The 26206-nt window shown below is 49.0% G+C and overlaps 1 protein-coding gene across 1 annotated transcript in view; it reads left to right on the plus strand.

Moving 5' to 3' along the window:
- MARCH4 (membrane associated ring-CH-type finger 4) overlaps nucleotides 1-26206 on the plus strand; it is a 101868-nt gene that overhangs the window by 62165 nt on the left and 13497 nt on the right. The window contains exons 2-3 of the mRNA XM_029225979.1: nucleotides 16927-17082; nucleotides 22818-23010. Coding sequence (XP_029081812.1) covers nucleotides 16927-17082; nucleotides 22818-23010 — 349 coding nt within the window. The remainder of the gene's footprint in view (nucleotides 1-16926; nucleotides 17083-22817; nucleotides 23011-26206) is intronic.

Genomic DNA, 26206 nt, shown 5'->3' on the forward strand with positions numbered 1-26206 from the left:
CACAGCATGTGGGATCTTCCCAGACCAGGGCTTGAACCCTTAGTTCCCTGTATTGGCAGGCGGATTCCTAACCACTGCGCCACCAGGGAAGTCCCTCATCTGCTTTTTAAGGAGATGAAGTTCTCACCATTTCAGAGAGGATGCTGTGTATTTGTCACTTCCTTTATTCCATTTTCATTCCTATGTCCTGAGCTTAAACCAGAAAGATGTTTTATTTCCCAATGAAGAGCTAGGAGGTATGAATAGGGGGAGAGGGCAGTGAGAGTAGAAACTGATGTGTGTGTGTGTGTGTGTGGGTTAAAAATTAGAGGCTTGTCCTCATATCTTTATAAACTATAAAATTCCATTTTCAACAGTCTCCTTCAATGCATCCCTCCTCCCATAACTGAAATTGTGATAAACTTTCAATAAAAATTTGATAATAAAAACCAAATATACAATAAAACTTTTTAGTAGCTATAAATGATTTTTTCTTGCTTTACATTTTAAGGTATTAATGTAGCACAGTTTCCTTGAAAATTCTGAATATGTAACAAGCTTTTATCTCACAAAATAGTTTTCTGAAAGCATTGATTTTGCTTGTGTATTTTTTGTTTTTCTGCTTTGCTTTTCACCAACAAGTTCATTATACCACTAGGTCGACAGAGCACGGGTGGGTCAATGACCAGCTCCACTCCCCCTTCACTAAAAGTAATCATGAAAACACATTTATTGAGTCTCTACATTATTCTAAGCTTTTAAATCTGATTATTCTTTCCAACAGTCCTATTAGGTAAGTACTACTATTGCCCTCATTTTAGTGATGAAGAAAGTAAGGTACAGAGAGGTTAAATAACTTGCCCAGTAGTCCCCCCAAACCACACCATGCATCTTTGTGTATTTACACTAACAAACTCACACTGTTTTGTTTTTCATAGTCAGGTCCACTGACCTACACACGTCACCCCATATGTGTGTTCTAGGAATTGCCATGGCAGAAAGAGCACACGCATTGCCACCAGAACATGTCTTCCCCCTCATTATCACATTAATTTATTTAAGTAAAAAAATATTAACATTGCTCTGAAACTACAGTACAGGAATGTTGTGCCATTGCTTCAGACCACACGAATGGACAAATGGACACACGCACACACTCGTACTGGGGGGATAAGCTTATATATGGAGGGCTCTCTGAGGTGGCTGATAGTGGTTTCTTGGTTATACAAGTGACAGTAACTATGTAGTGCTTCTCTCATGAAAGTCAGGGGAAGCACAGAGGTGAGGTTTGTAGGCTTGGTGCTCGTGTGCTGACCACCCCCCAGTGCACTGTGTGAGAGAGTCCTTGACCCTGGCTGGAGTCCAGCCCTGGAACTGGAACAGTAGTGTTGCAGCCAGGATGACCCCTGAATGTGGTGCGTCTTTACTGCCATGCACCTCCTCAGAGCCTTTCCCTTGAAGCTTCTCTCACCTGTTTTGGGGGAGAGGACCAACTCTTTTGTGCACCTCCTGCCATGATGCTTTCACAGCCAATTAAAATTCTATTCCATTCCCAGCGAGGGAGCTGGCAGCTTTGGGTCTCCCCAGCAGGACGGACTGGCTGCAATTAATGTCTCTTCTGGATCCTGATTAGCTAAGGGGAGGCCAGGATACTTATCCTACCCCCAAGGCCACCTTTAAATTAGGAAATGGAGATTCCCCATCTTGTTGCCTCTACTCAGAGTCATCAGTTAATGCAAACGTGCTAACCCTTTCTATTTCACTCTTGGGAGTGGAGTTGGATCAGAGAGCCAGAGATCATCTCTCAACTGCACAGTCCCAGGAATAAAGGGAAGGGGAGACTCCTTGATTCCTTTATACAAATTCCAAATCATTGGAATGAATTGAAAGCCTACTCTCTTAGGCACAGGCTAGGGGTTGGGGGTTCAACAGAAGCCACAGGTATAACGTTTAGTGTTTCTATGCTGAAGCTTTGAACGTGGATGGTAATGAATAAGAATAATGCATTTAAGAAAAAAGAGAAAGTCAAAATGGTGGAAAAGGAGAAGGAAATTAATACATATGGGAAGTTTGCTATGTGCCAGATATTTTACGTTTATTACAGTATGGATCTTACAAAAACTGCATTTTTACAGATGATGGAACTAAGGCTCAGAGAGGTTAAGAAAATTATCCAAGGTCACAGAGCTAACGTGATAAACGGATTGTACAAATAGCCCTAGATCTTTATGTTTCCCTGCAGACACTTCCTTTTGTAATGCCTACTCACACTGACTCTGAAATAGACAGATGACTTGCTTTGGCCAGTGGAACATTAGTAAATTTGATTCAAGCAGAGGCTTTAAAAGTTCTTGTGCATCAGGGCTTGCCCTCTTTTGTTGGTGGGAACTCTTCCCCCATCATGTGAACAAGACTGAGCAATCCTACTGGATGCTAAGAAACATAGGAGCAGAGGAGGACCACCCCTCCTAGATCAGCCAGACTCTAGCCAACTCCAAGATGCATGGGTGAGCCTAGCCAAGGCTAAGCCAAACCAGATCAGCAGAGCCCCTCAGCCAACTTATAGCCTTGTGAAAAATAATAAATGGCTATATTTTAAGCCATTAATTTTGGGGTACGTATGCAAGAGCAGCTTGAACTAACTGATACAGCTAATAAATGGCAGAGTCAGAAGTTGTTTGATCTTAAAGCGTGTGCATCATCCTCGTCATGAAACTTGTTATGAAAAAATAGGAAAAGGCTGAAAAATAGGAAAAGGCTGAAATCGTAGCGGGGAAAATACAGGTTAGATTATGATACGTTTTTAACAACAAAGTTGCCCAGTCATACAAGGGTGTGGCATTCTCATATGTAGGAATCTCAAAGAGAAGGGGTGGGCAATTATCCGGGTGCAGGGTCTTAAGAGTGGGGCCCTTCAGACCCAAGTGCCTTAGCCTCGTAGTTTCCCATCTCAGAGACTGGGCCATGCTGAGACTCTTGACAAGAATACTCTGAGTCATCCCTATCATCTACCAGTTCCTTGGAGAAGGAATACCCCACAGCACCCAGGCTAAGATTCTGCAGCCTCCAGCTGGCTAGGTGCCCCCTGGTTCTCTTTCATGGCTGAGACTCTCCCCCAAGATTGCCTCGGTTGCAATGCTGCAAATTCCTGACTCAGCCCCAGTCCTGAAGCCACCTCCTGTGCTTTCCCTACAGTGGAAAGAAAGGTAGAGAGGAAGAGACTGCCTGCATTTCTGTGCCTCCTTCTCAGGGTAAGAGTCATGGCACTACTGAGAGTTGTTCATGAGAATGTGGAAAAAGGACAAGACCTTAAATATGGGCCAAGAGCAACAGGTACAGACACATTGGAAGAATATGGATGGAAACTGGCTTGTCTTTCTGAAGACCAGTTTGGACTTCAGAATGTATTAAGAGCCTTAACAATGTCCATGCACTTTGAATTAGCAATTCCATTCATTCCTGTCTTCTAAGGAAATAATCATGGATACGATGCACAAAATCATAGATCACCATGAGAAATTTTTCATGACATAGTGTGAAAGAAAAAATACAAGTTAGGGACTTCCCTAGTGGTCCAGTGGTTAAGACTCTGCACTCCCAGTGCAGGGGGCCTGGGTCCGATCACTGGTCAGGGAACTAGATCCCGCATGCCGCAACTAAAGGTCCCCCATGCTGCAACTAAAGATCCCACATGCTGCGGCGAGGATCCTGCATGTGGCGACAAGGATCCTGCGTGCCGCAGCTAAGACCCAGTGCAGCCAAATAAATGAACGAATAAATATTTTTTTAAAAAGTATAAAAAAAAAGAAAGAAAAAATACAAGTTAAATACTAGCTGTAAATTATGATCCTGATTTGGGGGAAATTATGTGTGCATGGGGGGGCTATAGTTATGAGGAAGTTTTTGATTTATTATAAATCTCTCTATATTTTTAAGATATAGCCTTTTCTGTCTCAGCCTCCAGACATGTGGATCCTTGGCTGTCTTGGACATAGCAGGGAAACTTACCTTAAAAACCTACGAGGATGGGGCTTCCCTGGTGGCGCAGTGGTTGAGAGTCCGCCTGCCGACGCTAGGGGACGCAGGTTCGTGCCACGGTCCAAGAAGATCCCACATGCCGCAGAGAGGCGGGGCCCGTGAGCCATGGCCGCTGAGCCTGCGCGTCTGGAGCCTGTGCTCCGTGGCGGGAGGGGCCACAACAGTGAGAGGCCCGCGCACCGTTAAAAGAAAAACAAAAAAACCCAAAAAAAACACCAGCGCTTTGGGCTTTCCTGGTGGCGCAGTGGTTGAGAGTCCACCTGCCAATACAGGTGACACGGGTTCGTGCCCCGGTCCGGGAAGATCCCACATGCCGCAAAGCGGCTGGGCCCGTGAGCCATGGCCGCTGAGCCTGTGCGTCCGGAGCCTGTGATCCGCAACGGGAGAAACCGCAACAGTGAGAGGCCCGCGTACCGCAAAAAAAATAAAAAACCTACGAGACTGGTTAAGGTCTAGAAAAAACGTGGCTGAAATGATGCATGACATGAGAATAGGATTTAGAACTAGAATTTTTTAGTTGAAGGGACCACTGCTGAGGGGAAGATGAATAAAGTTTTAAACAATCACGAAGTATAAGGAGAGAGAGAACATGGACTGGGTTGCCAAATCCCAGAAAAAAAATTGTTTTGAAACAAGTCTTGATTTCTTGCTTAACCACCTTGTCACCTGAAAGAGGTTAAAGGCAAATAAAAGGAAGTAATGTTTTACATACCGCCACTAATTAAATGAAATCAGGCCTAAACACCATGGTGAAGACTGAGAATCTGGGTAGGTTTGAGGAAGCGTTTCCTAGCATGTGTGTCTCCTGGGCAGGTGCCGGAGAGCCAGAGCTCGACCAAGGACGCTGAACAGCTCCTAAAAGGAGACGGTGGGCTACAGTCAGCATCCTTTGGAGGGAAGCACTGCTGGTCCATAAATATCCCCCCAGTCTTTAAGTGTAGAGGCTTAGGCTGCTCTGTAAGCTTTGGCCTTGTCCGGCATTGGTTTTATAATATGGATCTGAAAGGGAAGACTGGAAACACTGGTAAGCACGAGAGACTCTGGGGTCCCCCTCCCCAGCGTTATCTCAAACTGGAGCACCCCATCTGTCAAGGATGGTCCTTGACAGGCAGTCTGACCAGAGGCTGGAGGATGGAGAGAAAGGTCTTTGAAGACCACGCCCCTTCCCAGCTCCAGAAGTAAGAGATACAGAATTCTTTCAAAGAAAAAGTAAAATTGCCAAGATGACAGAAGCTACAACCACTTGGAGCAGCTTAGCAGAAGCTTGGAGTCAACAGACTGGCATCTATTCACACGCCGCCGTAGTAATTCCAATTCTCCTTAGCAGGCTTATTCCTGACGGGGAACTGGGGCCAAGGCTTCAGGAATAGTACACTTCCTTGAGAGGTGTGAAAAGAACTGGGCTGAACTTTCAGCAGACTCTGGAATGGGTATCGCCTGGGGAGAGGCATCAATATCGAGGGATGTGGGACCAACTCTTTGAAGCTCTGAACCCAAAGAGGGAAATGTCTGTCCTTTTTTCCTGTTTCAGTGTTGCCCCACTGCACCACCCTAGAAAAGGCCACTGCCCTCTCTGGGCTTCAGGGTTTTCAGTCTAAATGGAATATAATCTGAACAAAGATCGTCATGAAGTAGAAATACAAGTCTTATACAGAGAAAGAATTGAAAAGCATTTCAATGTTTACTGCAGCCTCTTTAAAAAACAGGCAGAGGAAATTATAGGGCAAAAATCTCCTTTCCCCCCTCATACTTCCCTTTCCTTGCTAAGCTGTCTATTACACAGATCATATTAGCCACTCTGCCCTCCTTCCCTGCAGTACCAAGGGCACCGCAAAGCTCTCAGTTGGGCTATGAACACACAAATTCACAGCCTTACCTGAAAGAGGAGTGGCAGCTGTAAACGTTCATAGCTTAAGACCTTTTCTTTACCCCATATCAGGGGGTAGAAACACATGCGCGTGAGGGAGGAAGATTTGGGGAGGGAGGGGTCTTACGAAACACTGAGACATCTGGGTGGATGGAGAGCTGGGGTAGCTGTTTTATCCTTCCCTCTCCCTGTAATAAGGAGGCAGTTAGCAGGAGGTGATTGAGTAATTGCCCTCACCTTGCCATTGACTTGTACCCTTGGCTTGGCCTGACTTGTGGGAAAGAAAGAGAACACGGTGACCTGGAATCTCTGAAATTTCAGCCTGGTGGCCTGGAAGCTTGGAAACAGGCCCAGCCCACTGCTGTACGCAAATAGTCCAATTCTGGCCGGCAAGGTTTATCAAAGTTATGTTTTCCTATTAAGTCAGGCAAAGGACTGAAGGCAAATCAGCCTTTAATTTTAGCTCTTTGGTAACAATGGCGATGGTAATGGTAAGTTGTACAGAAAGATACATGGACAGTATATGGCACATTTAGGCCATTAGAAATACGGATATGATTATGAATAGCCACAGAACATATGACCTTCTTTCTTTCTGCCAGCCCTGGTGGCACTTGGTTTATTATGCTGATCATGCTTGACTTTACAGAACTGGATGTTATTTAAATTCAATTATTGTAAGGTTAAGTTCTTCTTCCTAGTACCAGTTGAGTAAATTCAGAGGCAGTTAGAGGGAATAGGTACATTTGTCTTATACCAGACATAAGGGAGAAAAGCACTGCAGGAATAAAATAATTATCATGAAAATAGAAAAACGTGGTTCGGAGGGTTTGGTTTGGGTTTGTGTGTTTGTTTTCCATGTCTCTTCTTGTATCCCTTTTTTTGAACTGAGGAACAGGAAAGCTGGAAAATTTTCTATGAAGAGGGAGGCAGATAATTGTGTGTGTGTGTGTGTGTGTGTGTGTGTGTGTGTGTGTGTTTGTGAAAGTAAGCTGCTGGTATGAGAGAACTAGAAATAATTATGCAGTTAATTGAATTCAGTGTAGATAACTAGAGCTCATTAAGGCCTTAAATCTTTTTTTTTTCTACTTAGTAATAGAGTCTTTCTTTTTTTAAATCGAATTATCTTGCGACAATTCTCTATTTACTCTACCAGTATTGACACACTGTGGGTCTCCTAAAGCCAGGGTGTGGTCTTGGTGCCATTGAGAGGGGAAGTGAGAAGCCTGGGCCTGGCCTGGCTGGAAACGGAGCATGTAAAGTGCTATGGATGAGTGGCCAGAAATGGCTCCATCCAGAAAACAAATAGCTGCGTGTACACGGCCTGACACGACACGCAGAGAATTCAGAATGGCTTGTCTGTATATAATAGTGGATTCTGGGGCCATGGGGATCTTTGAAGGTCATCATGTCAATCAACCTGCCTCCCAGAGAGAAGGGGGAAACTTGCTTTATCACCCTCCTGGACAGCAGGAGCCACATCCCCTCCTGTTTATCTACCACAACCTTTGCTGGTAAGAACATCCTCACATCCTCATGATAGGTCATCTTTCTTTTTTATTTTCTTTATTTTTTTTGGCAGGGGGGTTCGCGGGCCTCTCACTGTTGTGGCCTCTCCCGTTGTGGAGCACAGGCTCCGGACGCGCAGGCTCAGCGGCCACGGCTCACGGGCCCAGCCGCTCCGCGGCATGTGGGATCTTCCCGGACTGGGGCACGAACCCGCATCCCCTGCATCGGCAGGCGGACTCTCAACCGCTGTGCCACCAGGGAAGCCCGATAGGTCACCTTTCTTGATCCCGACTCCAGGGTACATTGACCTCTGTCCCGTCTGTGGAATCAAGAAATCACTGCCTGGTGTCCTGCGGGAAGAAGACACTGAAAGCTTCTAGGTTTTCCTTCTGTTCACTGACCCCATCTGTGCTCCCCGTTTGTCTCCTCCCTCCCAGCTTTGTTCCCCCAACCCAGATCACAGCTACAAAAATAGTTGGTCCATATCATGGACCAGTTTGGTGGTGCCCATAAAGTTGGGAGGATGTGTTATTGAGAAGCCTTCCTGTTAGCTGGTCTCCCGGAATATGTGGAGTCCCGGGAGTGGTACCAGACAGTTCTCTGCGTTCCCTGTCAACTATCTTTCCTCATAGAGGCTACCTAGGATGGGCACTGAGGAGTCTCGACTCTCCTTGGCGTTCCTCCTAAGGCTCCTCCACAATCTCAGTGAACTTTCCTATTCCTGTGCCCATTCCTCCCACTCCAATACGCACAGGTTCCACTCCACTCAAGAGGGGAAATTCTAGGGGCTTCCCTGGTGGTGCAGTGGTTGAGAGTCCGCCTGCCGATGCAGGGGACACGGGTTCGTGCCCCGGTCCGCGAAGATCCCACATGCCGCGGAGTGGCTGGGCCCGTGAGCCATGGCTGCTGAGCCTGCGTTTCTGGAGCCTGTGCTCCGCAACGGGAGAGGCCACAACAGTGAGAGGCCCGCGTACCGAAAAAAAAAAAAAAAAAAAAAAAAAGGGAAATTCTGATTTTAAGGCGTTAGGTCCTCTGAGTCTTCACAGTGGAGCATCTACAAGGCAAGTGAAACTTTCCTTATTAATACAGACCACATCTCAGAGAAAACTTTAATGCATTCCTATGCTTATAAAAATCTGTCTTTTTTTTTTTTTTTTTTTTTAATTTGGCTATGCCACGCTGCTGGCAGGATCTTAGTTCCCTAACCAGGGATTGAACCTGAGCCCTTGGCAGTGAAAGCACCGAGTCCTAACCACTGGACCGCCAGGGAACTCCCCCAAATCACTGACTCTTAATTTTGACTTAACAAGTGTCTCCCCCTGGCCAAGGGTGGGAGTGAGAGGGGGAGTTAGAACCACTCTGTCCCCACTGTAGCCACCACATCAGTTAATACCCAGTGAACACTGCCTGGAATTGGGTTCGGAGGAGAGGGGCAAAGGGGAAAAGCGTTTCTGCCCTTGCATTCATACATGAGCAGGGATTCAGCAAGGCCATCTCTCTTTGTCAGGGCTGGAAAGGTAAGGATCTGATGAACAAGGCTGCTGGGGGTGGGAGAAGGGATGGGAGGCAGGGGTCACAGGAGTGGGCAGAGATGCTGTGGGTGTGGGCAGCCCGATGGACAGAATTGGTTTCAGAGCCTCACCCTGCCTTTCTCTTGAGCTAGTAACAACCTCTCTGAGTGGGTGCCCTCATAGAGTAAACCAGGAGAAGTAATTATTAGCCTCATTCAGTTATTGAGGTAGTAGATGATATAATGTCTATAAAAGCACTTTGTTAGAACTGTGAGATGTTTATAACATTAGGATTATTAATAAGAAGGGAATCTTATTCAAAGGAGGGAGAAAGGAAGGAAAGAAATTGATCAGTGTTTGAAGTAGGTGAGAAGGTGGCCTTAGAGACAAGGAGATCAGCCATAACCTCTATTATAACCCTTTCCATATTCGCCTAGCATTTACTGAGACCTTATTGTGTGCCATGCAGGGTGGCGCACCCTTATAATATAAGCTTTCATATTATAGAATTTCTTACAAGCTAGCTTATGTAACAGTTACTTTGCTTGTCTGTCCTAACCTGTGTTGTACCAACGCCTTTCTAGGATGTACTTAAACAGGTGAATTCTCCTTACACAAGGGTAAGAAACCTGAAGCTCCAACCCAGAAATATAAAATTCTTTTGTTTCAGCAGACTCAATGCCAGAAATAGTATTTCTGGTATTAAAACTCTCCCAGATGACTATTTTATGCCAGTTCTCAGACCTCCAACACCCCCTCCATCACCTTCACTCTCACTCCATGGCTTTGCTTAATCTAGAAAATGGAAGAAATAGAAAGAAAACTCGCCAAATCCATGGTTAATTCTCAGTTCTTATCCAACTGGACCCAACAGCAGCTTCTGACAGGGCTCCCTGCTTCCTGAAAGGCTTTGTCTTCTTCTTCGGCTTTTGGAACATCACATCCTCTTCTCAGCCCACTGACCTTTCCTCTCAGGTTCTTCTGGTTCTTTCCCATCTCCTAAGCTCTGACATCTTGGCATCCTCCAGGAAGCATCCCTCGTATCCCTCCCTTTTCCCACCTGCACTCACTCCTGGGCTCGTGGCTTGAAACACCATTTGTATGCCAGTGACTCTCAAATGTATATCTTGAGCCTGGACCTCTCCCCTAAAGTCCAGACAAATATATATTGCCATCCCAATTTCATGTCTTCACTTGGATATTCAACAGGCATCTCAAAATTGACACATCTCCAAATGAGCTCCCAATCTACCCTCCAAAACCTGCCCCCCACCTCAGTCTTTCCCATCTCAACTGAAGGCAACACTCTAGGCTTCTCACTGCTCAGACCTTCATCATCCTTGACTTTTCTCCTCTCATCCACCACACCCAATCCATCAGCAAATCTTAATATCTGTATCTTCAAAAATATACCCAGAAACTTCCTCAGAACTTCCATTGCTGTCTTCAAAAATATATCCAGAAGTTTCTCAGAACTTCCATTGCTACCCTACTGGTCCAAAACACCATCACCGCTCGCCTGGATTACAGCCTCCTGGCTCCCTACTTGGACCGTACTTCCTCCTGGTCTATTTTCAGTACATCAGCCAGCAGCATCCTGTCACACGTGGTCAGATCATGTCCCTCTCCTCTGCTCAAAACAAGCTCATGATTTCCCATTTCCTTCACAAAAAATGCCAAGTCCTTAAAATGGCCCACAAGCCTTGTCTGACTTGTCCCCCATTCTTGATTCCCATTATATCTCTGACCTCATGTCCTAATCGCTGTCCTTCCATTCACGCTAGTCCAGACACACCAGCCTCTTTGGTGTCCCTAGAACATGCTAGGTATGCTTCTGCCTCAGGGCCTTTGCACTTGATGTTCTCTCTGCCCAGAGCCCCATAGACCTGCATGGCTTGCTCCTCATCATCCTCAGGTCTTCACTCAAATGTCCCCATTTTTAGAATTTCAACTTGTCCCCTCCCTGGTATTCCATTTTCCTTTTCCCTGCTTTATTTATTTATTTATTTATTATTTTTGGCTGTGTTGGGTCTTTGTTGCTGTGCGAGGGCTTTCTCTAGTTGTGGCAAGTGGGGGCCACTCTTCGCGGTGCACAGGCCTCTCACTATTGCGGCCTCTCCTGTTGCGGAGCACAGGCTCCAGACGCGCAGGCTCAGTAGTTGTGGCTCACGGGCCTAGTTGCTCCGCCCGTGGGATCTTCTGTGGAATCTTCCCAGACCAGGGCTCGAACCCGTGTCCCCTGCACTAGCAGGCAGATTCTCAACCACTGCGCCACCAGGGAAGCCCTTCCCTGCTTATTTTTCTCCACAGCACATAACAACATCTCAGGTACTTATAGTTTACTTGTTTATCGTCTTAAAACGTCTGTCCCTCTTGACTAGAGAATTTTGATTAGTAGCATTCACTGCTGTATCCCTGTCACCTAGAAAAGAACTTGGAACATACTAGATGTATATTTGATGAATAAATGAATGATTGAATGAGGCCCAGAGAGGTTAAGCAACTTGCCCAGGATCACACAGATTATAAGAGCCTGGATATACCTGAATCTGTGTGGGATTAGGGTCCAAGCTCTTAACCACCATGTTAGTCTCAATAAAGGGAAATGTCCCTAAACTGCACCCCAAGGCTATTGTTTCCTTTGTTCTGAACTCCCAGAGCTGCAAACTACAGCAGGACTGGGGCTGTCTTTTCTTCACTAGACTATTTTTTTCTTTCTGCTCAGTGGCAAGGATGCCTGGTGCCCATGTGGGTGGAAGGCGAAGTCTTTGGCTTACCTGCCACTGCCATGGCAACTAGGTAACCTAAGGACTCCAGAAGCAAGTCCTTTCAGACTGAGGGGAGAAAAATTGAAGCAAGGCAGAAATAAACAGAAAGAAATCTGTGAATGGAGACATGACTGGAGTCTCGCGCCTGCAGCTTGCTGTGTTATTTGGCAGCAAGGAAAATCCATCCTGTTCTCTTCCCCACACACCAGCTCAGCCACAGCCAAGGGCTATGGATAACCTTGTCCTGCCTCTAGCATGACCCCACTTAACCCATCCAAGCGGCCTCCTGTTCAGCCTCCCCAGGGAAAGAGGGCCCCCAAACACTCAGTGATCCCTGGTAACACAGAGGACAGTCCTGGGCCAGAAGGGAGACCTGTGTTCCGACCCCTTACCCACCTCACCAGGGTGGACTCTCTTAGGCATTTCTTTTATCTCAACCTCCCTCTGGGCTTAGTTGACCCTTTACTTAAGGCATGGCTCCCGTCTTACCTATTTGATCGTCGGAGCATAGATTAGAGTTGTAGTAGAAAAAACTATGAAACTAAAGTCCTTATGGAAAGGCGAGTTAGAATTAGAATATTTTCACAAGAGGACTTACTTGGGCCAGGCTCTGTGTCCAGCACTTTGCATGCATGATCTCACTCCATTCTTACAGACAGGCTTTGAGGAGGTAAGAGTTGCCTGCCATGGAAAGATGAAGAAACAGAGCCTCACAGAGGTTAAGAGATTGCCCAAGTTTGCACAGCCAGTAAGAGCTGAAGAGGCATTTAATCCTAAGGACTTGGTCTCCCAAAACCATGCTCTTCACCCGTCCCTTACACTGTGTCCCTTGGGAGCCCGGTGATTAGAGAAGATCCGTCTTTCTTGCCTTGGTCGTTCCCAGGGTCGTCTCTGGGCCCCAAAGCTCCAAGCTGTTCATTGAGGAAGTGTCTGGTGCCCTTTGCATTTAATGAGCTGCTCTGTGCTGTGGAGTTTACTGAACACTGCAGACAAGTCTGTAATAATCCTCCAGCCCAAAGGCTGGACCCTCAGGAGCTGGGCCAGAGGGCCCTGTCCTCTGCCTTACCCTGGTGCCTGTCCAGCCAGTAAATGCACCTTTATTGTGCAGCTATGACGTGCCCAGTCCTGCGGGTTATGCAGGAGCACCCCAAATCCCAGAGGAAACAACTGAAGACTGATTAAGGGCCAAACTGTGGGTGATGACGCAGGGAGAGAAGATGGGTCTGTAGCTGGCAGTCATGGGAGACTTGGCGGAAGGGCTGGAGCTGGACCACAGAAGAGACCCATGGGCACAGGTGTGGGTTCAGAGTCTGATGTCAGAAAGACCTGGCTTTACATTCGGGCCATGCCACTGGTTGGCTGAGTGACCACTTTTTTTAAAAAATAAATTTATTTTATTTACTTATTTTTGGCTGTGTTGGCTCTTTTCTGCTGTGTGCAGGCTTTCTCTAGTTGCAGCGGGCAGGGGCTACTCTTCTTTGCGGTGTGCAAGCTTCTCATTGCGGTTGGCTTCTCTTGTTGCGGAGCACGGGCTCTAGGCGCGCAGGCTTCAGTAGTTGTGGCGCATGGGTTTAGTTGCTCCGCGGCATGTGGGATCTTCCCAGACCAGGACTCCAACCCGTGTCCCCTGCATCGGCAGGCAGATTCTTAACCACTGCGCCACCAGGGAAGTCCCTGGCTGAGTAACCTTGAGTTGGTCATTTAACCTTTTCAGTAGGCGTCTCTGTTATACTGAGAGATGTTTATCACCTCAATTTCCACCTTCCACCATTTTAACTTTTAATAGAGTTTACTGCAAAGAACACCTTCCTTCAGTCTAACCTGAACCTGTCTGGCTATTGGCTCATTTCCATTTTTCCTTTCTTGAAGAAGCACAGGTTGACCAGTCAAAGATGGTACAGTGTCCAGGTTCAGGCCTCTTAGACGTCCTTAATACAAAAAAGATTATGGCCCTCCTCCCCAATGTACATAAAAATATGCTAAATCATAAGGTAAAAAGCTTACGTGAATGCCAAGGTTAAAACAGCTTCTCTGCAGGTTCTTCTTTCTAAAATCCTGGATTGCTTCCTTCATCGAAGTTAAACTTTTCTAACAGCTTTGGTGTCCTTGCTTTCTAATATTTGTGGCACCGAAAGCAAGTCCCTATCCTGCCTTTTGGGTTGACTGGTGGCAAGGGAAAGCGTGGGGGACTGGGAGCTCCAGGGGAAACTGCATACCTTTGGCCTCTCGCCCTGTGGCCAAGCACTGGGACCAGGCCAGGTCATGCTAGATAACTCGGGGACTCCAGTGATGGTCCCACATCCAGAGCCACGATGGAGAGCCCAGGTCTTGTTATCAGTATGCCTGGCCAGCGGCTCTTTCTCCCTTGTCTCATGGCTGCCGTTTGGAAAGCAAGGAGAACAGCCTTTGTTGTTGTTTGGCACCGTTGCCAGGGACCGGGAGTAATGTCTCTTACTTGATTGGCAATTTGACATGGCTGTTTAACAACCCGATTAATCAAACCCAGCTCATCCTTTAGAATTAACGAGCCTAAGAAATACTTCCATGAATAATGAGGGCTTTTGCCTCTCCCTCAGCACCTCTCCCCAACCTCCCCCGCCTATTTTTTTCTCAGAACCACACAGCAGCTTCTCAACACCAAGGGCCTCAATGGCTGTGGTGAGTGCCCAGCAATGTGGGCATTTCCTGCCTGTTCTACTTCTCTCCCTGGAGCCACAGCTGCCCACCTGGAGCCAGAGGCTGGCCATGTCCTAGAGGAGCAAAACCTCTTATTCATCAAACAGCTGTGTGTGCACTGCACTGTTAAAGTTGGATGGAGTGTGGGATTTCCCTGGCGGTCCAGTGGTTAAGACTCTGTGCTTCCACTGCAGGGGGCGCAGGTTCAATCTCTGCTCGGGGAATTCAGACCCCACATGCCGTGGGGCATGGCCACAAAAAAAAAAAAAAAAAAGTGGGATGGATTGTCTAATTGTTTCAGGCACTGTACTAGGTGCTAAGGTGCAAAGATGGATATAAGATACACATTGCTTCTGTGAAGGGTCACACTGTAGTGACCCAGAGACACATGGGGGAAGGGCTCTCACAGCGGGTATAGGAAGGCTCCAGGCCTTCAGCCACAGTGAGGGGACCTGTCAACACTGGAGGATCAGAGTGGGGAACCAGGGAGGACTTTATGGGGATGAGGCACCCTGAGCATTTCTGCCACCATGTTCCTTCATTGTACATATATACAGGGGGTGCTGGGCACTGAGTGAGGTGTTGGGGTCCCAAGGTCAACAAGATGGACATGGTTCCCATTCTTATGGAGTGGGCAGTCTCATCCCCGCTCCTCAGGGCCAGGCAGGAAACCTGAGCAGACACCTGACTTATGTTTTCACTCACTCAAACACAAAGGTTGTTGAGGACCTGCTGAGAGTAAGCTAGGCGCTGGGGGAATGGGGTGCAAAGATGAATGACCGCCCCCCCATACCTGCCTTCCAGGGCTCCTCTGGGAGGTAGACAGGCATATGCAGAGAGCCTCATAAGGTTGTGCTGATAAGGCCCTCAGCGATCAAGGCATTGCACTCAACCTAGAGAAATCAGGGATGACTCCCTGTAAGAGGTGGCTTTGGAACCATCATGAAGACAGAGAAGCAGTTTGACAGGTATACCAGGTGCCAAAGGACACTCTAGAACACATCCAGGCCTAGGGGCAGTCTTTGAATGATAGAAATTGAAGTGAAAGGGAAAGATGATTCCAAGCATCTTGGGAGGAAATGGCTGGTTCTACAGTCTACAGCCAAAAGCATGATTATACAAATGAAGCTCTGTAACTTATAGGTCAGGAGCGCCTGTGCCTGCTTATTCAAAGTTGGGAACAAGATGTGGTTTCCTGAATAGTGAAATCCCCAAACTAACAGAGACATGGCTTAAGTGGCCGTATCTCAAATACATCAGCGTGGGGAGTAGGGAATGGGACTGTGCATGGCAGCTCCTGGGTCCTTTGATAGGAGTGAGGCAGAAGACATTTTCCCAAAATAGATGAGTTGGGGGAGGGAGGGCATAGGAAGTAAGGAAGGCGGAGGCCATGGGATAGGTCAGAAGGGAGCACAGGTTGGGGAGTTGGGTGGGCCCCACTGCTGAAGCCTCTGAGAAGGTATATGAAGGCATTGGGTGGACAGGAGTCAGCAAGAAGAAATGATAGACCCTGAGTGAGGAGGGAGAAAAAGAACACACAGGGGGAGAGAGGGGAAAAGGAGGAGAGAGGAGAGGAGTCAGCGAGGGAGGCTCAAGGAGGTCCTCTGGGGCCGCAGCATCAGGCCCAGCAGGAAGCAGACGCAGGCTTCAGTCGTGGTCATGTGACATATGGTTGCAGGGTGCTCTGGAGACTGAACCCAGCTCTGCGGTCCACTCACAAGGGGCTTCAAATCCAGCCACCATCTTTGCCTCCCTGCTTCGAGGCCTGCGCCAGGCTGGGCTTCCCGGTCACTCCCAACCAGGCCCGAGGGACGTGCCCAGAGGGCCCCAGGCCTTCCGAGAGGGCACCTGCCCAGCCTCCTAGGTTCCCAGGATTCAGGCCTGCCTGCTATGTTTTTGTCACTCTGGGACCAGGGACAAGAGGCTTCACAGAGCCGACCTGGGTCTCTATGGGCCGTCCTTCAGAAGAGTGCAAAAGCTCAGGACCAGAGCTCCGGACTCAGGCAAAATGATCCTCACGATATACTGTATTCAAAACTCGGATTCGCTGTTGACATTTGACTATGGGGATGTTTTACGTTAAAAAGTGCCACCTAGGTTCCCACATGTACAGCTGATAATTGCTATCCCTGTAACTGGGGTCTGGGCCCTCCAATCCGTCCTAATCTCCACCAGCTGGCTTCTCTCACTTGTGTCGCCTGTCTGGCCCTGAGAGCATTTGAGTTTGAGACCCCTGGCTGAGCCTTTAAAGAGAAGCCTGTCTAGGCTGACACCCCCTTTGGATGGCAGAGGGCTTCCACAGAAAGCCCCCGACTCATTTCCGCAGAAACCCTAGGACTTGGGCAGTACCGAGTAGGAGCCGGGGGCTCAGAATTGTTAGCTGACTTCACGGAAGCTGGGGATCTGGAGGCCAGGCCTCCCTGCTAGTGTCTGGGGCCTCCCAACTAAGCCTGTGGTCTGGCCTGCCCCGAGACGGGGAGGGCTGGGGGGCAAACCAGCACTCAGGCGGCCAGACCCCCAACGCCACCCACCGACGGTGGGGCTCGGGCCTCACCACCCTCCGCCTCTCTCCCTGCAGGGGGAGTTGCTGAGCCCGTGCCGCTGCGACGGCTCGGTCAAGTGCACGCACCAGCCTTGCCTCATCAAGTGGATCAGCGAGCGGGGCTGCTGGAGCTGCGAGCTGTGCTACTACAAGTACCACGTCATCGCCATCAGCACAAAGAACCCTCTGCAGGTACAACCGGGGGCTGCCCGCTGGGACGCTGGGGCTCCGGCCAGGGGTTTCCCACACCCCCTGCTTTTCGGCGGGAGGACGACTTCACCTTAGAGTCTGGGCGGTTTGGAGAAAAAGAACGAGATGGGCCAGGTGGGCGAGACGGCAGATGGCAACCGGGCAGGAGGGGGTGAAAGAATTTTTGTGTTTTCTCTTAAGCCTCAGCCAGAAGAGGAGAAAGGGATTGGGGCCAAGAGAGAGAAATAGATATAGAGGTAAAGAAATGTGGAGAATCAGATGGGAGAGAGAGAATAAGTGAGCTAATGGATGACTGAATGAATGGATGAAATCAGAAAGATAAGGAAAAGGAATAGGAAGAAAAGAGGGGAGGAAGGGAAGGAGGGAGGAAAAAACAAGGAAGAGCAGAGGACAGACGAGTGCAGGAGGGGAAAAAGGTAGGGTGGGAGGATGAGGAGAAAGACAGTGGTAAAGCTACGGGCGGAAAAGAAGAAACAGAGAGAGAGGAGACTCAGTGGTACTTCCCAAACTTGAATATGTCATTCACCTGGAATCTGGTCAAAACACAGACTGTGATTCAGGCCCGCGGGGTGGGGCCTGAGATCCTGTGTTTCTAACAAGCTATCGAATGATGCGGATGTGGCTGGCCCACAGACCATCCTTCCTGTGACAAGGGACTAGAGAAAATTGGAGACGAGACAGGAGAGGGAAGCAGAGGAAAAGAGAAGAGGGGGCAAGGAGGAAAGAAATGGGAGAGACTCTGAAGAGTTGTCTGTAAAGGGCCAGGGCAGGGGGGCCAGGGCTCGGGTGGGCTCTGCGAAACAGATTCACACAGGGCTGGACCCGTCAGAACTAAGGGCTCCCCCACCATCCTCCCCGAACCCTCCCGCCCTGCCCGGATACATCCATCACCCCCAAGCAGCTGGCAGGCCCTGCACCATGTCGTAAATCCTCCAAATCACACAGCTCCCCCTGCGAGGCACAGAGAGAGAGAGAGAGCGCTTTGCTTCTGAAAATACCTCCACAAACGCACGGTCAGCCAGTTAAGCTGCCACATAATCAATGAACCAGCGTGCTAGTGAGGGCGGGAACTCAGCAGCTTGGCACCCGTTGTCTTTCTCCTCCTCTCCGAGGGGGTGGGAGGGAGTCAATCCTGCAGCCCCAGGAGGGCGAGTGCTCTGGGGGTGATGGTGCCATGGGATCTTTGCATGAAGGGACGCTGGAAACACCTGGAGTTGCAGTGTCCGCACGTACGGGCCAGCAGGGAGGCTTATTTCTGGAAGGAGGCATTAGAGCCCCTAGGCACCTCGGCCATCCTGACAGTGTACCAAGGGGTCAGAATAAGAAGTGCTTCTCCCTGCGCTGGTTCCATCTTTAGCCATTCATTCCCAAATCTTGAAGTGTCTTAAAATAGCAGTGCCATGAGGCAGCTGACTCCACGCCCTGGAGTGCGTTAACTCTTCCCTTCCTTCTCAGCTGATTCAAACCTTGGAAAAGGGTCAGAGTCCAAACCCACAAGCTCACCCCCAAGTGCCCCCTTGGCCCCGCCCTTGGCTCATAAACAGGAATCAGCCCTCGACACAAAAAATGAAGAACGATTTAGGGATAACTTTTTCCTGGGAGTAAAGAAAAGGTCATTCTAATCTCATAAGTGCGGTAAGCAGATGGCAGTATTGACATATTTGATCTATGGCTTTATTCTTAAGTTACTACCGTGTCTTTAACTGTGAGGTTTTAGTCACTGGAGACTCTCTGATTCTGTTACTTCTGGATTATGAGTGGACCATTGCATTCCATGGTGTGTGCTCAGTAAATGCCATTTCACTTTTCCAGATAGTACTGGAAGAAGGATGTAGTCAGGACTGGCAGCTGTGTTGTGTGATTGTGGCCCAGATTGTCCCAATTGCATGTCCTGGGCTCAGGCTCAGCCAAGTGTGAGACGGCTGCTTGCTCAGCCATGGTGGGGCAACTTCTGCTCTCCCAGGCGAGCCCGACCATCTGTGGTACAGGATGGAGCAGGCAGGCCCTACCACGAGGGAGCAGAGCAATGGATGGGGTGCCGGAGCTACCTCTGCCGTCAGAGTAGGAACGTTTCTTCCAGGTCTCAGATCTCTCACCTCTTGGTTCATGCCTCATACGATGCTGTGAGAAACAGTGGACAAGACAGCACGTTATCTCAGTGACCCTCTGCAAGCTCTGTTTCTAGAAAGAGCCCCTTGAGAAAGGAGGCATTTCAGGGTAGCCTTGTGGTCTCAAGGTTCTGTGGCTGCTTCTCATCCTCTTTGCTACACCTGAACTGCAATCATATTAATGAACATTTAGTTAGTGCTAACTGGGGACCAGTCAATGTTCTAGGTATTCCCATACATTATCACATTTAATACTGAAAACAACCCAATGCATTATTATTATTCCCAGTTTACAGATGAGACAGTAGAGGCACAGAGGGGTCAGCAGTTTGTCCAAGGTCACCCTGGTGGAGCAGGGTTACATCCAAGGGGTCTGACTTCTGAGTCTGGCCCTTAACCTCTACCCTGCAGTGCCCAGCACGGAGTTTGCTAAGTACAGCTATAAGTAGGCCCACCTTGACATGCATAGCTGTACTTTTGCTGAAACATAATGAAGAACAGAAATGATGGCAGCGTGTACCCTTCAGAGCACTGATTAATTTCACTTAACCGTCACAATACTCTAGGAAACAGGAGGGACCAACTATCTCCACTTTTTGGAATTCTTGATGATTTTTTTTTAAATATATATTTTTTTGTAAATGTATTTATTTACTTTTGGCTGCGTTGGGTCTTCGTTGCTGCACGGGCTTTCTCTAGTTGTGGTGAGCCGGGGCCCCTCCTCATTGTGGTACGTGGGCTTCTCATTGTGGTGGCTTCTCTTGGTGCAGAGCACAGGGCCTAGGTGCACGGGCTTCAGCCGTTGCAGCACACGGGCTCAGCAGTTGTGGCTTGCGGGCTCCAGAGCACAGGCTCAGTAGGTGTGGTGCATGGGCTTAGTTGCTCCGTGGCATGTAGGATCTTCCTGGACCAGGGCTCGAACCCGTGTCCCCTGCATTGGCAGGCGGATTCCCAACCACTGCACCACCAGGGAAGTCCCTTGATGATTTATTGACTTCTCCTAGGTCACAGTCCACAAGCTGGAGAAGAGCTGGGTTAGGATTGGGTCGCCTGGCCCTTGCTCACTTCCCCTTCCTGTTATAAGGAAGGAATCATCCCGTCTTCATGTGCTTTCCTCTTTGTCTCTCCATTTGCTGCACAGCAGGGCACGGAGAAATCTCAGGACACTGCGATCAGGATCTCGCTGGGGACGAAGCTCTGGGGGTCTGGCGGTGGCACAGCCTGGTGCCTCTGGAGCCCTTCTCCCCTTCCCAGCCTCCCTGGGAGATTGCAGAGCTCTCCTGTCCTCTGTTTTCTCCTTGCAGATCTGTGGAGCCTCCCATCGGACAGACAGGAGGAGAGCCTTGTGCATATCACCCCGTCCTGTTCTTTCTTCTTCCTGCTTCAAATTGTAGTCGGGAGCGCTGTTTAGTTTCCTCAGGTGGCTTAGGGGCTGGTAGGAAGGGGCTTTAGGGATTAAGGGGAGCTTCCTGTGCCTCTCCATTTGGGGTTTGTGAAATCTGGAGCAGAAAGGGAGGGTATTGATGTCACAGTGGTGGAAACAAAAAGCTCAGTCAGGAGGCAGGCTCTGGAAGAAGCATTTGTTGTCTAAGAGAGGAGCCTGTCGGATCAGGCCATCTTCTGGAAAATGCCTTTGTTATGTGTAACCCTAGGCTGGAGAGTGGAAAATGTAAAGGCCCAATTACCTGTGATGGGATGCGATCTGTATAATTAAGTGCAAAGGCTAATGTCCTACATCTAGACTAGCAAGCAAAATGTTTTCCAGTAGTTACAGTTCCTTAGGGGCCTCTGGTCAGTCCTGGCTGGAGCCAGAATCAGTGCTTCCATCCAGGCCATTTAATGTGCAGGGAGGGCTCACTGTTGGCAGAAGGAAGGTTGTCCGCCTTTCCTTGAGAGTTCTGAAATGCCTCCTGAAATGCCTTCTGGGGATGCTCTCTGCAGGGCATTATGCAAACTGCTACAGTCAGGAGATAGTCCTTCCCTCCACCTTCCCAAACCAGATCCTGTCACTTCCCTTCTTAAAACTGTTCAAGAGGGCTTCCCTGGTGGCGCAGTGGTTAAGAGTCCGTCTGCAAATGCAGGGGACACGGGTCCGTGCCCCGGTCTGGGAAGATCCCACATGCCGCGGAGCGGCTGGGCCCGTGAGCCATGGCCGCTGAGCCTGCGCGTCTGGAGCCTGTGTTTCGCAACGGGAGAGGCCACAACAGTGAGAGGCCCACTTTCCGGGAAGATCCCACATGCCATGGAGTGGCTAGGCCCGTGAGCCATGGCCGCTGAGCCTGCGCATCTGGAGCCTGTGCTCCGCAATGGGAGAGGCCACAACAGTGAGAGGCCCACTTACCGAAAAAAAAAAGCAAACTGTTCAAGAGCATCGTGTTTACTCTTATGATAAAGTCAAAAATCTGTGCATGTTCTTCAAGCTCCCACGTGGTCTTCCCTTCTTACTTTCCCAGTCGTCTCACCCCATACTCCCCGCTCTCTGCTCCCCCCCTCTCTGGTCTTCTTTCAGGTTTTCATGTTCAGCATGCTTTCTGCTGTCACAGGGCCTTTGCACATGCTCTTCCCTCTGCGGAGCATGCTTCCCTCCTCGCTTTGCCCAGTAAATTCCCAGTCAACTCATTGCTTCCTCTGGGAAGTGAAACCCCCTATCGTAGGCTCTCACATGCCATGTACCTCCCTTTCTTACTCCAGATGGATTGCTGTAGTAAATAATTATTTGGTTGTCTGTGTTCCCTAGATGAAAAGCCCTGTGAAGGCAGAAGCCTTGTATGTTTTTGCTTACTGCTTTGTCTTCAGCACCTAGCAGGATGCCTGGCACACAGAGAATACCCAGTACATATTTGCTGAGCAAAAGTATGAATAAATTCCAAACTAAAATCCAACTCATGGCTCATCTAGGCCTATGCTACCTGGACCAGCCATAGACTCATAGAATTTTGGAGTAGAAACCCACCCACATCCTAGCCTTCAACCCATCCATCAATACTGCTATTAGCATAGTGCTTTTTTCTGTTTAAAAAACACCCTGAAATCTCAGTGTTCATATACGGTCAGTAAATTATACTGTTTTTCTTACCTCTCCCCCACATCCTGTGTCCTGTCTTTGTCTGTTGAATTGGTAATCTCTAGTATGTATATTAAATGACATGCCAAGTGTTGTTGTAGAAAACAAGTGAAAAAAACAATAAAAAAAAAAAAAGGCCTGTGCCCTCTCAGCACCTGTTAGTGAGAAAATAATGTGTTGCTCAGAAAAGAATATTCTGGGGACCCGGAACACCACCTACACTCTGCATTTCCACTTTTTCTTCCCATTTTTCTGTCTGTATCCTCATCAATCACAAAGGCCTTCCTTCCCAGCCATGCCCGCCCAGAACCCCCTCCCTGTAAAGACTTCTGATCATTTAGCGTGATACAGGTTTCCTCCACGTCAAAAGCACAGTGTCAGCCTCAGGAACTTGCAAAAGTAGCCATCGCATTACAAGTTGGAAAGCCCAGGTTTAAATCCAGAGGCGAGAGGTTGGGGCAGCAGAAGGAGGACGGATGGGAATGGGATGGACGTGGGGTGAGGGCATCCAAGCAACCGCTAACCCGCCGTTCTCTTCTCTGCAGTGGCAGGCCATCTCTCTGACAGTCATTGAGAAGGTTCAGATCGCAGCTGCCATCCTGGGTTCCCTCTTCCTCATCGCCAGTATCTCTTGGCTCATCTGGTCGACCTTCAGCCCCTCAGCAAAATGGCAGCGCCAAGACCTCCTCTTCCAGATCTGCTACGGGATGTATGGATTCATGGATGTGGTGTGCATAGGTGGGTCTGGGGCTGGTCTCTACCGGAAATGGGGAGCTGCATACTGATGAGTTAGACATATCCCTCAGGGTCCCTCCCCCTTGAAGGTCAAAGCAGAGATGGCACCAGGCTTGAGATCTGTGAGCTCAGGAGGGGCCAGAGGCTTAGATTTGAGGGGTGAGTAGAGAGTAGGAGGAAGTAGAGCAAAGGAGGAAGATCTAAGTGTTTCCCAAGCAAATCTGCCCTTCCCAGTTTAAGATAAGAATAAGGAGCCTTGTCCTAAAAATATCGGAGAAAGGTAGGTTGGTCAGTCTACCTGCCTCAAGCAAGTTGTGGAAGGCCTCTTATCTGTTGTGTGCACCACCGTTGCCAAGTCATGACAAAGGATGCCTATACATTTAATTCCGTTCTCTTCACAGCAAAATGCCCAGAAACAGCCATGACGATACCTGCTCCCTTTATTTCCCAGCTTTCTTTAAGCCTATTAATGCCCAAGCTTTCTCTAGCCTAGTGGTTTGCAAAGTGTATATAGTCCTGGGGTTCCACACACAACTTCAGGAGCCACTCTTAGGACTGGAGAATGAAATGCTATACAGACAGGCTCTGAAAGTTCACCCCTGCCTCACCCTGAGCTTCTGCACTTTCGTCTGTTTATGTATGTGTCTGTTCCAGGTAAGGTTTTGTTTTAAAACCTTCGGTGTTTTAGCAAAAGTTTGGAAACCCACCACTGCTGTTCCTGCTTGTTCCCTTACACCATTCCCAAATGTACGTTCCCTCCTCTTCCATTATGTTAGGTTGGTTGGTGGAGGGCTCTCTGTTTTTCCCAACAGATGACTGTGGCTGTCAACTCTGAAGTCTTCATCCAAGGGACTGAGGAGGTGGGGAATGACCCCGGTTTTCTCTGAGTCAATGAAGCATGCTCAAGCCCTGGTCATACACCCCAACCTGGACCTCTCAGGTTAGCCCCCAGGCTGCAGCACTGAGAGTACCAGAGCTCCACGGTTGTCCTCGCCGCACATCAGTTTGTGTATGATGTCAAATATGCTACACTACTCTGTTTGGCAAGAAAACATCTATTAGCTAGAATTGGGCTGAGAGGGTGTTCGTTTTCTTTGGGGTCCTTTAATACTGGGAACCAGAGAGGCCTGGAGAATTGCATACTGATTTCAGCAGCCAGAGACCGGTGATGCTGGAACTTGTAAACGTGTCTAAGCGTCTCGCTGCCTCTCCCTGCTGGCTAAACTCCACCCTAAGTACCTCCCCGCTAAGTGCAAGAGCCTTTTAAATACGGCCCGTAGGCAGTGAAAGAAACAGACCGCCCAGGCTTGGAGGCCTGTGCAAGAGAGAGGACTGTGGATGGGGAGGAATTTGACTTTGAGGCGTTCTAATTTAGTTGCCTCTCCTACCAGACTCCTTTCCTACTCCTGCTGGGGCACAGGCTGTAGATGCCAAAAACCAGGTGTGTCTCCATATGGAGGTGTGTGGCTCCGGCATGGAGGTGGAAGCAGTGGAAGCCTTCCTGTAGGGGCCCTTCCAGCTGCCCTTCATTCTCCTTCAGGCAGGCTTTTGACCAGTCCCTGGTGTGCGCATCTGTGAGACATGCTTTCCTGTCACGTGGTGTATGGATCAGCTTTGGCTGCAGTAACAAACAACTCCAAAATTGCACTGCCTCACAACAAGCATTTATGTCCCATTCATGGGTCTGCAAGATGGTTTGGTTCTGCTGGACTTGGCTGGACTTAGCTTCTGCCTGTGTATTGGGTTCAGGCCTTCTCCTCATGTTGGGGCCCAGGCTAAAGGAGCAGGGACTACTGGACTGTGTTCTTCTAGCCAAGCACAGGAGCACAAGAGTATGGGTGGAAACTTGCAGCACTTCTCAAAGCTTCTGCTCAGTACTGGCACCCTGTCCCTTCTGCCCACAGCCCATGGGCCAGTGAAGTCACCAGTAAGCTCCTCCCCTGGAGGGAGCGTAGTTGAGAGAGAGAAACATAAATACCATCTCCCAGTCAGGGCTCCACAGATTTGAAAACGGAGAGAACGGGACATAGAAAAGGATTGGTCATGTGATCCACCAGTGCAACTCCCTTGTTTTTTTGTGTTTTTTTTTTGCGGTACGCGGGCCTCTCACTGTTGTGGCCTCTCCCGTTGCGGAGCACAGGCTCCGGACGCACAGGCTCAGCGGCCATGGCTCAAGGGCCCAGCCGCTCCACGGCATGTGGGATCTTCCCGGACCGGGGCACGAACCCGTGTCCCCTGCATCGGCAGGCGGACTGTCAACCACTGAGCCACCAAGGAAGCCCTGTTTGTTTGTTTTTTTTAGGAGATGCTGTCCATAGGAGAAAATGCTGGGAGACAAAGTTAAAAAGGGAGTAATATGTGATCTAGTTAAGAGAGTGGGAGGTGACGGGCCGGAGCTGGAATTCTTGTGGGGGTTGCAATGATGATGATCAAGAGTAATGATGGTGGTTGTAAGGGTGAAGTTCAAGTACGAGACACTTCTTCTCCTCTGCCATGTTCTGGTCAGTTGCAGTGGAGGGGGTGGGGAACACACAGCACTGCAAAAGTGGGTGTAAGGCCCACGTACCGCACACACACACAAAAAAGTGGGTGTAAAAATATCAGCTTTTAAGGGCTCTCTGGAAGGGAAAATCAGGTGGAGCCTCTTTATTTTTAGGCTTAACTAGACACTCAGACTCACGGAACTACAAGAGAGCATGTTTGGCACCAGATTCACTTAGAGGAACGCAGGACAGGACCCACAGCCTCCATAAGGCAGGTCCAGCTTACCTCTGCAGGAGAGTCCTCGCCACACTCCCTATCCTAGTCTAGGGCTAGTCTCTCAGCCCCCAAATGATAGTTCAGAAACAAGGAGATGAGATCCACAACAGTGGGTCCATCTTGACCTAGTTTCCAGGGTCCCCGCAAAAGTTACACTTATTCACCAGAGTCACTGGACTCAGAAAGCCCAGTGCTACAGCCTCCCAGCAGTATTCACGGTAAAGCACCCACCCGTCAGGGGTCACCTCCAACTTAGGCAATGTTATAACCCAGCTGACGCTCCACCTTCATCAGATTTTCAGGGGCAACAAACCAGAATGCCAACCCAGGGCCCAGTCTGTTCCTCTAGAAGGAGAGTGTGCCATAATTTCTCTCCTACACCTCCTGCCTCCATTCATGAATCTGGACTTCTGGCCTGATTCACTGAACCAATGGGAGG

The sequence above is a fragment of the Monodon monoceros genome, unplaced genomic scaffold (genome assembly GCF_005190385.1).
Source record: "Monodon monoceros isolate NGI ecotype Baffin Bay Population unplaced genomic scaffold, NGI_Narwhal_1 Super_Scaffold_16, whole genome shotgun sequence".
NCBI classification, from domain to species: Eukaryota; Metazoa; Chordata; class Mammalia; order Artiodactyla; family Monodontidae; genus Monodon; species Monodon monoceros.